A 13,520-nucleotide genomic window follows, 5' to 3' on the forward strand; every position below is an offset into this window, starting at 1 on the left:
AGAAGCGAAGTTAAAAGCCCTTTGTTCAAATTAAAAGTGAAAGGAATTTCATGAGGATCTTTAGAGGTATCGACTTTCGGCTCTCATTTTAATCTCCTTAGTACATTGCATTTGATTGAAATCTTGTTTTACCTGATAAGTGTGCTCTGCATTTGATTGAAATCATGTTTTACCTGATAAATGTGCTTTTACCGTTTTAGCGTGGGAAAGTTTATAGAGATAAACATGTTTTTACCTCACAAATATGGTAGCATTGAAAGCCAGCCAGTGCAGTTCATAAACCCCAGCTTGCGAACAAGAACTCTCTAGGCAGTGACAACAATAGCAAGCGGCGGTGGGAACAACAGCGAGAGGCCATAGTAACAACTACGATGTCGTAGCAACAACTACCATTTTTCTCTATAGTTATAGAGCTATTACCTAAAGCATAACCACAAGTCCTACAAACGGATGCATGTAACCTTGAAATACCCGTTAACTCTCGACAGATGCCCTTTTCCTTTTGCCTTGAACCTTGGGAAGTGTGGCCGAGGCTAGAACCATACCGTTTGAAAATAATGGTACAAGAAGGGAAAATTATCATTTCATTCCATTCCACATTTTTGTATAATCACAACTCGTTTATATCGGGAAAAATCTATCTACATGAGTTCGAATGGCAGAACAACACCGAAAATGTTATATGCAATTATGTATTTTCACATATTTTAGCTTGGCATATTAATTCTGAAATATTTGAAGATCATCTTGATATGTTTTTATGGTATACAAGGGGCTTTCAATGTCAATCCTTTGCAATATGAATTAATTCATAGTGTTGATGGCGTGATCCCAACCAACCGAGAGTTCCAATGCTGGGCATAAACAACAACCAAAACATCTTATTAATTTTCAATTTGGAGCTCTACTTTTTGGTCAAAATATTTAAACTATTATTTTTCAAAAAAAAATGGGCGTATTACAATAATAATTATTTTTAGTTTGACGTATAGAGATTAGAACCTTAAATTCATTGTTTGATAACACTATCATTCGAATTCAGCATGGACAAGGCCTTTCGATTATTCGTATTTATAAAGCTCTGATTTTTACAATATTGATATCAATCTTTCAGAAAGGTTTCTTCTAAATTTATGTCCTTCAGGATACACAAATCGATAAATTCTGAATAAGTTATAAATGATCACTTTCTGTTTTATATTTTAGTGCACATATACTTGCTACATTATTACAGGTTAAATAGTGCGAGAATTAAATTTGCACACACTACTAAACTTTCCTCGATTGGAGGAATGAAAATTAAACAATCTACGTCATATTGGGGATTCTGAATAAGTCAATGCGTTCAAACTCGTTGTTTAAATGATAAGAATTCATTGGTATGGTAAAGTTTTGGTTGTATGGGTAAAGCTCAAAATATTGTTTATCTTATAGATTTTATTATGAATTTGAGACTATAAAATACTATGGCATTATATTGAAATTAGTAGTGGTTAGGATGTCTTACTTGTTGAAAAATAGCATGTAATTTATAGTATGACTATCAGCAATTTAACACTACTGTGATCTAAAATAATAAAAAATTATTAAAAAAAGAAAAACCATAATTTATTAAAATTTACATATTTTAAATTTTTTTAATAAAGCATTAAAATTCTTGAACTACTTAGCACATCCAAAGATGCAGTAAGTGTCATTGACAGTTTTAGAAGAGAACTCTCCATTGGTGAAAATATAGAAGTGTTCATATTCCATTTACTAGCAATTTTAATTAGTAAATGTTTTTTTGGTTGGAATTTAACAATATAATTTTTGTGAAATTGTAATTTTTGATTATTTAAAATGTGTTTTCAAATGTATAAATAAATTTACCAACTTAAAATTTCTTTAAAACACTTAAATTTTGAAATTTCCACAACTTAAACTTACAAACAATTTTAAAAAATATATGAACAAACTTTAACCAAATCCAACAAAACCAAATTTCTTTAAAACACTTCAATTTTGAAATTTCCCTAACTTAAATTTACAATTTTAAAAAACATCTGAATAAACTTTAACCAAATCCAACAAAACCAAACACACCATATCCAAAATATAACATTTGGTTGACATAGAGCACATACTTTAATCAAATTTTGTTTTTTATAACATTTGTTTGACATAGAGCACATACTTTAATCAAATTTTGTTTTTTTAATTTTGAGGAGTATCTTTTAATAATTTCATATTTGTATTTTTAAATTCAAAAAAATTTATAATTAAAAGTATATGTATGCCAAGATATTTTACTATTTGTAAGAGTACATTTGGATTGTGTGAGATATTTATAGGAAGGTAAATCAACCATGGCCAACCATCTCTATTTTAGTGTTTATAATATTTATCGTAGGGTTTATATAACTTACAATATTTATTTTAGGATTTATCATAGGATTTTCTCATATGGAAATAAATCATGGTAATGTAAATCAACCATGGTAACCACCTCTATTTTAGTGTTTATAATAGTTATCATAGGGTTATATAACTTGGTTTACAATATTTATTTCAGGATTTATTATAGGATTTTCTCAATATGGAAATAAATCATAGTTGTTGTGAGAAAGAGAAAATTAGTTCATTCACTATATGACAATTGATGTAGATTTTGGGCATTATAAGGTTCTGATAGTAGTATTTGTTGGTGGGAAACCATCAAATGATCAACCACTACAGAAATTGTTTGTTGATGTGCATGATTGAAGGACTGATCAATGGAAGAGAGCCAAAAATATGTCTCCTCTCGCCAAGCTCGTTCCTGGACCTTTGGCTATGTTTTGCAGAGGTGAGTTCTTTTGGTTGGTGAGAACATCTATATGCTTATTTGAAGCCTGGTATCTTCAAGACTTTTCTAATATCAATGTTTTAATATTAATACTTTGTGCTTTACATGTTCTGCTTTGATTGATATCCACTCACAGGTGTTGATTCAGAAAGCCAAGGAGAAGTTTATTCACTTCCTGTGGAAACTGTTCTTGGACAAAATGGCTTCCTTCTGGAAAAAAATGATCTCTAGATTGGGCACAACAGACTTTAGCATCTCACTGTTGACATAATATTCCACTCTTGGAAATTTCAAAAAATAATCTTTGGTACCCATGATCACAAGGGAATGAGCTTGAAGGCTTCCTTCTGGAAAAAAATGATCTCTAGATTGGGCACAACAGACTTTAGCATCTCACTGTTGACATAATACTCCACTCCTGGAAATTTCAGAAAATAATCTTTGGTACCCATGATCACAAGGGAATGAGCTTGAATAGTGCGTTCATTGAAAAGGGTCAATCTCCCAGGATCCCTCTAAATTAAATGTTCAAAACGAAGATCAAACTTGAGTATCTGTAAGTTTATGATGGTTTATAATGAAATGAAAGCAAATGAAAAACCAAGGTTCTAATATCAACGTTCTAATATTAATACTCTGTGCCTTACATGTTCTGTTTTGATTGATATCCACTCACAGGTGCTGATTCAGAAAGCGAAGGAGAAGTTTATTCACTTCCTCTGGAAACTGTTCTTGGACAAAATGGCTTCCTTCTGGAAAAAAAATGATCTCTAGATTGGGCACAACAGACTTTAGCATCTCATTATTGACATAATAATCCCCTCCCGGAAATTTCAGAAAATAATCCTTGGTACCCATGATCACAATGGAAGGAACTTGAATAGTGCATTCATTGAAAAGGGTCAATCTCCCAGGATCCCTGTAAATTAAATTTTCAAAACGAAGATCAAACTTGAGTATCTATAAGTTTATGGTGATTTATAATGAAATGAAAGTAAATGGAAAACCAAGGTTCTAATAATGTTCTAATATTAGTACTATATGCCTTACATGTTCTTCTTTGATTGATATCCACTCACAAGCGCTGATTCAGAAAGCCAAGAAGAAGTTTATTCACTTCCTGTGGAAACTATTCCTGGACAAAATGGCTTCTTTCTGAAAAGAAATGATCTCTAGATTGGGCACAACAAACTTTAGCATCTCATTGTTGACATAACACTTCACTCCCAGAAATTTCAGAAAATAATCCTTGGTACCCATGATCACAAGGGAAGGAGCTTGAATAGTGCATCCATTGAAAAGAGTCAATCTCCGAGGATCCCTGTAAACTTGAGTATCTGTAAGTTTATGGTGATTTAAAATGAAATGAAAGAAAAGGGAAAACCAAGGTTCTAATATCAATGTTCTAATATTAATACTCTGTGCCTTACATGTTCTGCTTTGATTGATATCCACTCACAGGTGCTGATTTAGAAAGCCAAGAGAAGTTTATTCACTTCCTCCGGAAACTGTTCCTGGACAAAACGGCTTCCTTCTGGGAGAAAAATGGTCTCTACATTGGGCACAACAAACTTTAGCATCTCACTGTTGACATAATACTGCACTCCCGAAAATTTCAGAAAATAATCCTTGGTACCCATGATCAGAAGGCAAGGAGCTTGACTAGTGCGTTCATTGAAAAGGGTCAATCTCCCAGGATCCCTGTAAATTAAATGTTCAAAACGAAGATCAAATTTGAGTATCTGTAAGTTTATGGTGATTTATAATGAAATGAAAGCAAAGGGAAAACCAAGGTTCTAATATCAATGTTCTAATATTAATACTCTGTGCCTTACATGTTCTTCTTTGATTGATATCCACTCATAGGTGTTGATTCAAAAAGCCAAGGAGAAGTTTATTCACTTCCTGTGGAAACTATTCCTGGAAAAAATGGCTTCCTTCTGGAAAAAAAAATGGTCTCTAGATTGGGAACACCAGACATTAGCATCTCACTGTTGACATAATACTTCACTCCCAGAAATTTCAGAAAATAATACTTGGTACCCATGATCAGAAGGCGAGGAGCTTGACTAGTGCGTTCATTGAAAAGGGTCAATCTCCCAGAATCCTGGTAAATTAAATGTTCAAAACGAAGATCAAATTTGATTATCTGCAAGTTTATGGTGATTTATAATGAAATGAAAACAAAGGGAAAACTAATGTTTACCTTTTGCTGCAAAGGTATGAGACTTGCATAGGGAACACAACTAGATTTCTCATATAGGATTGAATACATCTGATGGTCATCCTCAGTTAACCATGGTGGCAATGTTTTGGAAGGATCATAGAGATCCATTACCTCCTTACCATCTTTTGCCACGGGCAGTTCACCACTAGAGAAAATAGTATATATATTCCTTACCATCGTTTTTACATCAAAATGCCCAAGATCTGCCAAGCCTCTCTTGGGTTCCGGTAATAATGAATCCAAAGGAGACTTTCAGAAAATTCCATGAGGGCTGCTATCATTATTTAAAGAAAAACCTGTATTATGATACAAATTTCCTTGTTCAATGCATATTTTAAGCACAGAGATGGGATAAAACATACCTGCCAATGTCTAAAACAAACTAAATACCTAGGATAGACAAAGTAAAACAGAATACCTGGTAGAAATTGTAGTAAACTCTTTGTTCATGGGCATAAATGAAAAATTATGTGCCATGCCCAGTGGGCCAGAATTTAGAAGAAAACTTCATAAAGATCTTGGAGTAGATAACCATATCCCATCTGTATATTGACAGCAGTTTCCACAGCTGTGCAGAGTAGTTCAGAGAAATAAGAAAAATATAATCTTCTTAATCTAAGAACTTATTGTAAATGCCATGATCAAAGGGCTTATAATACATACAAGCAGATCAGGTTTAAAATTGATAAGTTTGGTTTGAATAACTCCAATGCTGACATAAACAATGATAAGTTTGGTTTGATAAGTTGGTGTTGTTCCTTAAAAATTGTGTCCTCATGAGTATTTATTCTATCCATTTTTCTCTTCTTTTATCATCATTCTCTAACCCTGATGATGGATCCCATTTGGGATTTGAAACGTTGGTATAAAAATGTGCATACTGTGGATTCTCCGGTCAATGATTCGAAAAGTTGAACTGTTATCAGTCACAACCTTGATGCCTTTATCTGTATGTTGGATGTCCCTCACAACTTATCAAAAGATTTAATGACAACACATGATAATAGATCAGTAAGTAGAAATAAGTTTTTTTTGGATAGAAAGCACTAAATTTTTGGGAGACCCCAACCTAGTTGAGCTTGAGATATATATCCATTGTGTGAATCAAGGAACTCCTGAGCTATTTTATGAACTATGTGTTCGTATCCTCGACTGTCGGACACAGTATTCATCTTCCACAAATTCATCAAAATTGGGATTGGGTAACACACTATTTAAGCTCATCACTCATGGAGGTTCTACAGATCCACATCCAAATGCAATCAATTCCAGTGTACATTCTGTATTTTTTAAAATTCATGGTCGCGATGTAAAATAAATGTATATTGTTCTATATAAATAAACTAACACAACTACATGCGGTTGATATAGGCCGATTGGCTTGTATGGTAGGGATTTAATAGTTCATAGTTGGGTTGCTTGGATTGGACTTACTGCACTTTAAAAAAATAAAAATAATATGTGTGCACTTTATGCTCTGACAAATTGATTGTTAGACTTATTTGAAAGCGCAATGGATACATAAAAACAAAATTATTATCCTCCAAATGCTTTTGGTGGGTAGTAAACCTAACCAAATCTAGAGGTGCAGCCTACTTCAAGCATTCGGTGAAAACAATAACAAAGGTTAAAACAATTTTGAAAATCCAATAGATATGTCTCTGCATTTCTCTGTAAATTACACAAATGAAAGATATATCTGTAAATCTATGCTGATTGAATCAGGCATTGTGCAAATCATCATGATGAGAATTTGATATTTCGAAGTCGTAAAAGTAATAGTCGATGGCCATCTCCAAAGGCGTTACTGGCACACTGCATAACATGAAGTTGACCAGTTGACTATGGTTAGGGGCAACCTACTCTTGGTGATAAATATTATAGTTGAGATTGCTCCAGGTAGATTTGAAAGTCCTCAACTTGTATTTCTTTGGTTACCAATTCGGCTGTATAGTGCGTTCATTGAAAAGGGTCAATCTCCCAAGATCCCTGTAAATTAAATGTTCAAAATGAAGATCAACCTTGAGTATCTGTAAGTTTATGGTAATTTATAATGAAATGAAAGAAAAGGAAAAACCAAGGTTCTAATATCAATGTTCTAATATTAATACTATGTGCCTTACATGTTCTGCTTTGATTGATATCCACTCAGAGGTGTTGATCCAGAAAGCCAAGGAGAAGTTTTATTCAATTCCTCTCGAAACTGTTCTTGGGCAAAATGGCTTCCTTCTAGAAAAAAAAATGATCTCTAGATTGGGCACAACAGACTTTAGCATCTCACTGTTGACATACTACTCCACTCTCGGAAATTTCAGAAAATAATCCTTGGTACCCATGATCACAAGGAAAGGAGCTTAAATAGTGCGTTCATTGAAAAGGGTCAATCTCCGAGGATCCTAGTAAATTAAATGTTCAAAATGAAGATCAAACTTGAGTATCTGTAAGTTTATGGTGATTTATAATGAAATGAAAGCAAAGGGAAAACCAAGGTTCTAATATCAATGTTCTAATATTAATACTTTGTGCCTTACATATTCTTCTTTCATTGATATCCACTCACAGGTGCTGATTCAGAAAGCCAAGGAGAAGTTTATTCACTTCCTCTCAAAACTATTTCTGGACAAAATGGCTTCCTTCTGCAAAAAAATGATCTTTAGATTGGGCACAACAGACTTTAGCATCTCACTGTTGACATAATACTCCACTCCTAGAAATTTCAGAAAATAATCCTTGGTACCCATGATCACAAGGGAAGGAGCTTGAATAGTGCGTTCATTGAAAAGGGTCAATCTCCAAGGATCCCTGTAAATTAAATGTTCAAAACGAAGATCAAACTTGAGTCTCTGTAAGTTTATGGTGATTTATAATGAAATGAAAGAAAAGGGTAAGTTTATGGTGATTTATAATGAAATGAAAGCAAAGGGAAAACCAAGGTTTACCTTTTGCTGCAGAGGTATGGGACTTGCATAGGGAACACAAAACCATATTTCTCATACATGCTTGAATACATCTGAAGATCATCCTCAGTGAACCATGGTGGAAATGGTTTGGAAGGATCATAGAGATCCATTACCTCCTTACCATCTTCTGCCACGGGATGTTCACTACTAGAGAAAAGAGTATATATATTCCTTACCACTATTTTTACATCAAAACGCCCAAGATCTGCCAAGCCTCTCCCGGGTTCCTATAATAATGAATCCAAAGGAGACATTCAGAAAATTCCATGAGGGTTACTACCATTATTTAAAGAAGAACCTGGATTATGATACAAATTTCCTTGTTCAATGCATATTTTAAGCATAGAGAGGGGAGAAAACGTACCTGCCAATGTCTAAAATAGATGCCTTTAGGAGTTGAGTCGCATTTATCCAGTCCTCTGGGTTTCAAGTAAGGTATACCCAACATTACAATTCCTTTCACTCGATCTGGATGACACAGATCTAAATAATATGCAACAACTGCTCCAAAATCCTTCCTCACAACCAACACCTGCTTCATGAAATGTAGTTTGAACTTTGAAATATGTTGATTACGATATATAGATACTAAGTTTCCAACTACTGTTGTTTGCATAAGCATAGAGAAACCTTAATCAGGAATTTTTTGAGCACAGAGAACATGAAAGCATAACCAGCACATAACATATTAACATGAATCAAAGTTCATGAATCAAGACTTATTTTTTTAACAATTTTGATCATTTTATTTATAGATATTAGTCCTATTAGTCCTATTTTCAATCTAAAAAGGACATCCATTTTATTAATGAATAAGTGGAGTTATTCTTTCTTAATGTACTAGATGAGAAGAAGTTGTAAAAGAGTAGTTTGATATCCTAATTTTTTTGAACTTTTGAAATGGCTCAGGTGAAAACAGTTTATTGGCGAAAACATATGAAAAAACAAATTATTTCTTCTAAATTTTATATGGTTTCTAACTTATTGTCTATATTAATAGAAGCTCAAGGACGACTTTTTTCTTTGTTGAATCATACATCAAGCAAGAGATTGTGGGGGGCTGATCATGGCTATAAGGGTTTATGGACAAATATTACTTTGGTAAGTTGAAGTTCCCTGTTTGTGGCTTCATCTGCCTTTCAAAATTGGGTTCAAATTGTCCATTCCACCTAGTTTTATCCGCTTGGAGGCCTCTGCAAGCAATTTTCATCTTTTATCTTCCTTCCACATAGTACTAACTCATATGCAAAGGTGCTAGCTCAGCTGGTTATGTTATATCTACCATCATGTAGGTTTATTTTTAATCTACGGGATATTAGAGGGGCACTTCATTTTATATTTCCCATGCATTGTGGAGCCACCCATAGCTTGTTTCCTTTGTATATAGAAACTAAGTTGGTCAATCTGCCTAGATTCTTAATGACTCGGTATAAAAATAATCATATTTTCTTTCATTGTTACATATATGTAATATGACAGAATCCAGATTCTCTACACAATATCGAAGATTTAATGAATAAAGGCGTTTAACTTACTTACATTTTTCATGAGCCTCTGTATAAATTGATGTTTTAATTTTTGTTTTTTTTTTCACTTATGCAGACCTTAGTGTTTGTATTGAAATAAAAACTTAATAATCTGGAGTTGAATTGAAAAGAAATGGTGTTTTTCTAATTATTCTAAGTTTTAATTATTAAATGGTGGTGTCTAATTATTCTGATCTTTTACTATTATAAGTTTGGGAGTGTTTTTGGAAAAACAGTTGATATCCTCTGGTTAATTGATGCATCTCTTTAGCGTGTTTTTGGAATATCCTTTGGATAATTGATGTATTTCTTGAGCTCTGATGTTTGCATACGAAATCTCTAGCTTCATGTATCTCATTTGGTCTTTAATGTTTGCTTTATTAGCAATAGATTCATCATGTCAAAAAAATTGCCAACATCAACCGTATGAGGAAACACAAAAAACGTTAACCATCTTTGCATCTTATTTAGATTTTCCCATTCCCATGTCATGATTGTTCCTAAACTTATATCTTACAGAGTTTCCTTTGCAACACCTGGTGCAAATTCTAGTTTTAGCCATATGTAAGCCTCCTCCTTTCTAATTGCCAGCGGGAGACAAGTTCAAATAACTTGGCCGGATCAGGCAAAACTTCTTTCACTCCCTCCGCTTTAAAAAATTTGTGGGCCCATGTACTTAATAGAAACATTTTTTGTGTGTCTATTAAAACACTATTGGTAACCCTCTCCATCGTTCAGACTGTTACCAATAGCCTGCCCAATGCAATGTCAACCAACCCTATCTCATCTCCTCCAAAATACGCTTTTCCGGACAACGCTTCCTCCAACAAAACGAGGTTTGCCACCAATTCCTCCACCACTTTCTATTGATCCTCACCCCTGCCCATGAAAATTCCCCGAATACTTGGAGTGAACTGCAGCCACCAATAATTAATGTTAGACGCAGAAATGCGAAAAACTAATTGCATATCAAAAAATCCCAAATAGCAGATAACAAACAAATGGGTGGATTACCTTATCGTCTATGAAGGCAGCCCAGAAGCGGGCAATGGCTCGGTCATATGGATCTTTGGGCATAAAATTGCATGCGATATTTCCCCATGGCTCCTCAATGTATTGCACAATAATCATGGATTCACAAATAGGTTTCCCGTTGTGGATGAGCACCGGAATCGTCTTGTGAACAGGGTTTGATTGCAATAGCAGCTCGCTTTTATTTTGAAGATTCTCTTAAATGAATTCATAATAGACCCCTCTAAGAGCTAGTGCTATGCGAACCCGCACCACGAAGGGACTGTAAGTCCCACCTAACAGCTTTACTTGCCCATCTTCTCCACAACCCTCCATTGTTATGAAATGCTTTTTTTCAAATGTAATGCGCTTCTTTGGCATATGTATACCTATTTGTGGTATCTCTCGTGTCGTAGTCAGGCCAGACCAATTTGACTTTAACTCTTCTGACTTACGTAGTGACGTAGTTAGGCCAGACCAATTTGACCTAAAGTGTTCTGACGTATGTAGTGACGTAGTCATTCGAGACCCATTTGATAGGGCAGTTCCTATTTCAGACCCTATAGCATTATTAATGCTCCGTCCTTACACCCACCTGACAGGAGCTTGACATCACCGCGACCATTGATCATGCATCCATGCATCCATCTCTTATCTTCCCGTGAATACCCCTCACCTAGCTCCAGCGATGCTTGTTCCTACCTGCCTCCAGCACCGGTGTTCCTGCCCGCCTCCGGTTTGATGTCTTAATGAGGTTTACCAACCCACGCTTTGAGGCTCATAAAATCTACACCAACCATCCCCAATACACCAACCGAACTCAATACGTTATCGGATTCTGGACTAATCCCGGCAATTCAGACCCTGCAACCATCGAACAGGAGCACGACAGAGCAGCAGCGAACCGACGTTGGTGATCCCCTGCAGTGCTTCGAAATCGGTAACGCTCTACCCTTGCGCAATGCAAAGCCCTCTCATGCTAGACGTTCTGTAAATTAGAAGAGAAATCTGAAACCAACGGAAAAGAATAACAATATCCACATCTATATCTAATTTGAAACCAAATAGACATAACAGGGCTCTCGAATGTCTCTGCCGCTTCTCTTCCAGTGCTATTCGAACTTTTTCATTCTGTAATCGATAATAACACATGAATAAATCAAAATATACCAAAAAATTGCATCCTGATATGCTTCTGCTAATGAAATGGGTATCCCTGATCCAGGGGCCACGTAGTTTCTGTTGTTATCTCTCACAACAGGAGGACTCGCTCTCGCCCTACAGAACACAGAAAAACCACACAAGAGCTTTTTAGTTTTATTTAATCTCTTTACACCATGAATGAATGCTATAGGGTCTGAAATAGGAACTGCCGTAGCTGAACGGTATGGGAGAACATGATAGCCACAGTACTGTTACACTTCTGTACTTCAGAATTTGGTTTTGTCGGGTGTGAGATTGTGGAAGTTTTATGAGGGTGTCTGATAAATACTACTTACTACTTATAGAGCTTCGTTTTTGTGATCTCTTCAAAATTCGTAATTAGATTCACATGAGTATTTTGTCATTTGAATCGATTCAGAAATTGATTTTATACTATAATCATATTTTTGTTCTCAGATTTCTATATAATTGTCTTCTGGAAGGAGGGTTAAATTATTTGAACACAAGTGTATGTGATTATATTTTCCGTTTTCCCATTTCTTAATACGCTTTCTTCAATTCTTCAAAAATAAAAGTTGTTCACATTATGTGTCATGTTTATATTTTTATTTTGAAGGTAGATTTCATATTTATTTAGGGGTAAAAATGAGAATAATGGTTTTACTTCAATTTTATCCATGAAATCTTGGAAATATTTCAGTTTTATTTAATTATCTCAAAAAAAGAGATCATGTAATTTTAATTATCAGATGTTTTTTTTGTCTTCTTTAGGGTAATTATTCTCATGGAAATTTGGGACTTCTTAGAATCTTAATTTTCAAATTTGATAGTTCTTAACATTTCATGTTTCAGTGATATAATTTGCATAAATTAGGTATCTCAATTGTCTTTTAATAAAACACTGAATCTATTTATACACTAGAAAAATTATTTAGATAATTTAAATTCACAATTTTATTCTTCCATAAAGAGAAAAATATTAACTTTATATTAGAAAATAAAAACTAGTACATGTTATCCATATCTCTCCCATATTTGCGAAAATAAAAAGACATACTAAGCTTCCCATCCACATACACAATGTTCAGAGCTATTCCTGTAACCAGTCTAAAAAGGGCCACCGAATATAAAGAAACAAAACTTACAAATTTATTACCGTATCAAAAATCTTCTTCATAAGACGAAACTAAAAAAATAGAAAATGCAATATGGCATGGCCATTCAATAGAGGGTCCTCCTATCACCTCTAATTTTATCGATTTGAAGATCGATACACCATGTCCTTCTGCTAGATTAGAGAAAATTCCATGGCTTATATATATCACAGCAGGTAGTTTGTCTCTCACATCGATATAGGCCATGTTTTGCATTGTTTTCATTAGATTAACTCAGTTCCGATATGAACTGATTATACCCTTCTATTGATTCTTTTCTGGTGTTGGGATTATTTCCGGATCTCTGTGTAGTCATAATGGCATTAACACTGCCATGCTAGGTTGAGGTTGTTCCTAATTAAATTGTTGGCCATAGTTCTCTTAACTGGACATCCCCGATAGAATTCTACTTGGAGAGCCCAAGGATGCGAAAATTTTAAGAGTGTCACTAAATTGGGCGAGGGAGAAGTCATAAGGCTTATAAGCGAGGCTCGGCAACCGCAAGAGAATTTATGTGTTAAGTTTTTATCATCTACAGAAAAAGTTGAGTTGCAACAAATAGATATGTTTTCTGTCCACCCACTCAATTTCTTCTTAAGAAACATCGAAGTAGAGGAATAGAGGATATCACACACACCAATTACTCAACAT

General features: G+C 34.5%; 1 protein-coding gene and 2 pseudogenes across 1 annotated transcript; all 3 read right to left on the bottom strand.

Annotated features, from left to right (window-relative positions):
• Nucleotides 1-4,296: 4,296 nt before the first annotated feature.
• Nucleotides 4,297-5,231, bottom strand: LOC149204704 (uncharacterized). Its single transcript, XM_089397188.1, has 3 exons — nucleotides 5,034-5,231; nucleotides 4,807-4,934; nucleotides 4,297-4,528 (listed from the first exon to the last, which is right to left on the bottom strand). Exons 1-3 carry the CDS (start codon nucleotides 5,229-5,231, stop codon nucleotides 4,297-4,299), a joined length of 558 nt encoding a protein of 185 aa, XP_089253314.1.
• A 2,379-nt stretch (nucleotides 5,232-7,610) lies between these two features.
• LOC149204705 (epoxide hydrolase 2-like) lies at nucleotides 7,611-8,477 on the bottom strand (annotated as a pseudogene).
• A 1,617-nt stretch (nucleotides 8,478-10,094) lies between these two features.
• On the bottom strand, nucleotides 10,095-10,887 carry LOC149204706 (glutathione S-transferase U15 pseudogene; annotated as a pseudogene).
• Nucleotides 10,888-13,520: the final 2,633 nt, after the last annotated feature.

The sequence above is a fragment of the Pinus tabuliformis genome, chromosome 1_2 (assembly GCF_031772625.1).
Source record: "Pinus tabuliformis cultivar Carrire ecotype Pingquan chromosome 1_2, CPIR1, whole genome shotgun sequence".
Classification (NCBI taxonomy): Eukaryota; Viridiplantae; Streptophyta; class Pinopsida; order Pinales; family Pinaceae; genus Pinus; species Pinus tabuliformis.

Excerpts from the sequence above, each read along its gene's own strand:
- LOC149204704 (XM_089397188.1), bottom strand. The coding sequence starts at position 5,231 with ATGGTAAGGAATATATATACTATTTTCTCTAGTGGTGAACTGCCCGTG. Across the intron at positions 4,935-5,033 it reads TCATACCTTTGCAGCAAAAG|GATTCTGGGAGATTGACCCT; the intron begins GTAAACATTAGT and ends TTAATTTACCAG. Across the intron at positions 4,529-4,806 it reads GTCAACAGTGAGATGCTAAT|GGATCCTGGGAGATTGACCC; the intron begins GTCTGGTGTTCC and ends TTTAATTTACAG.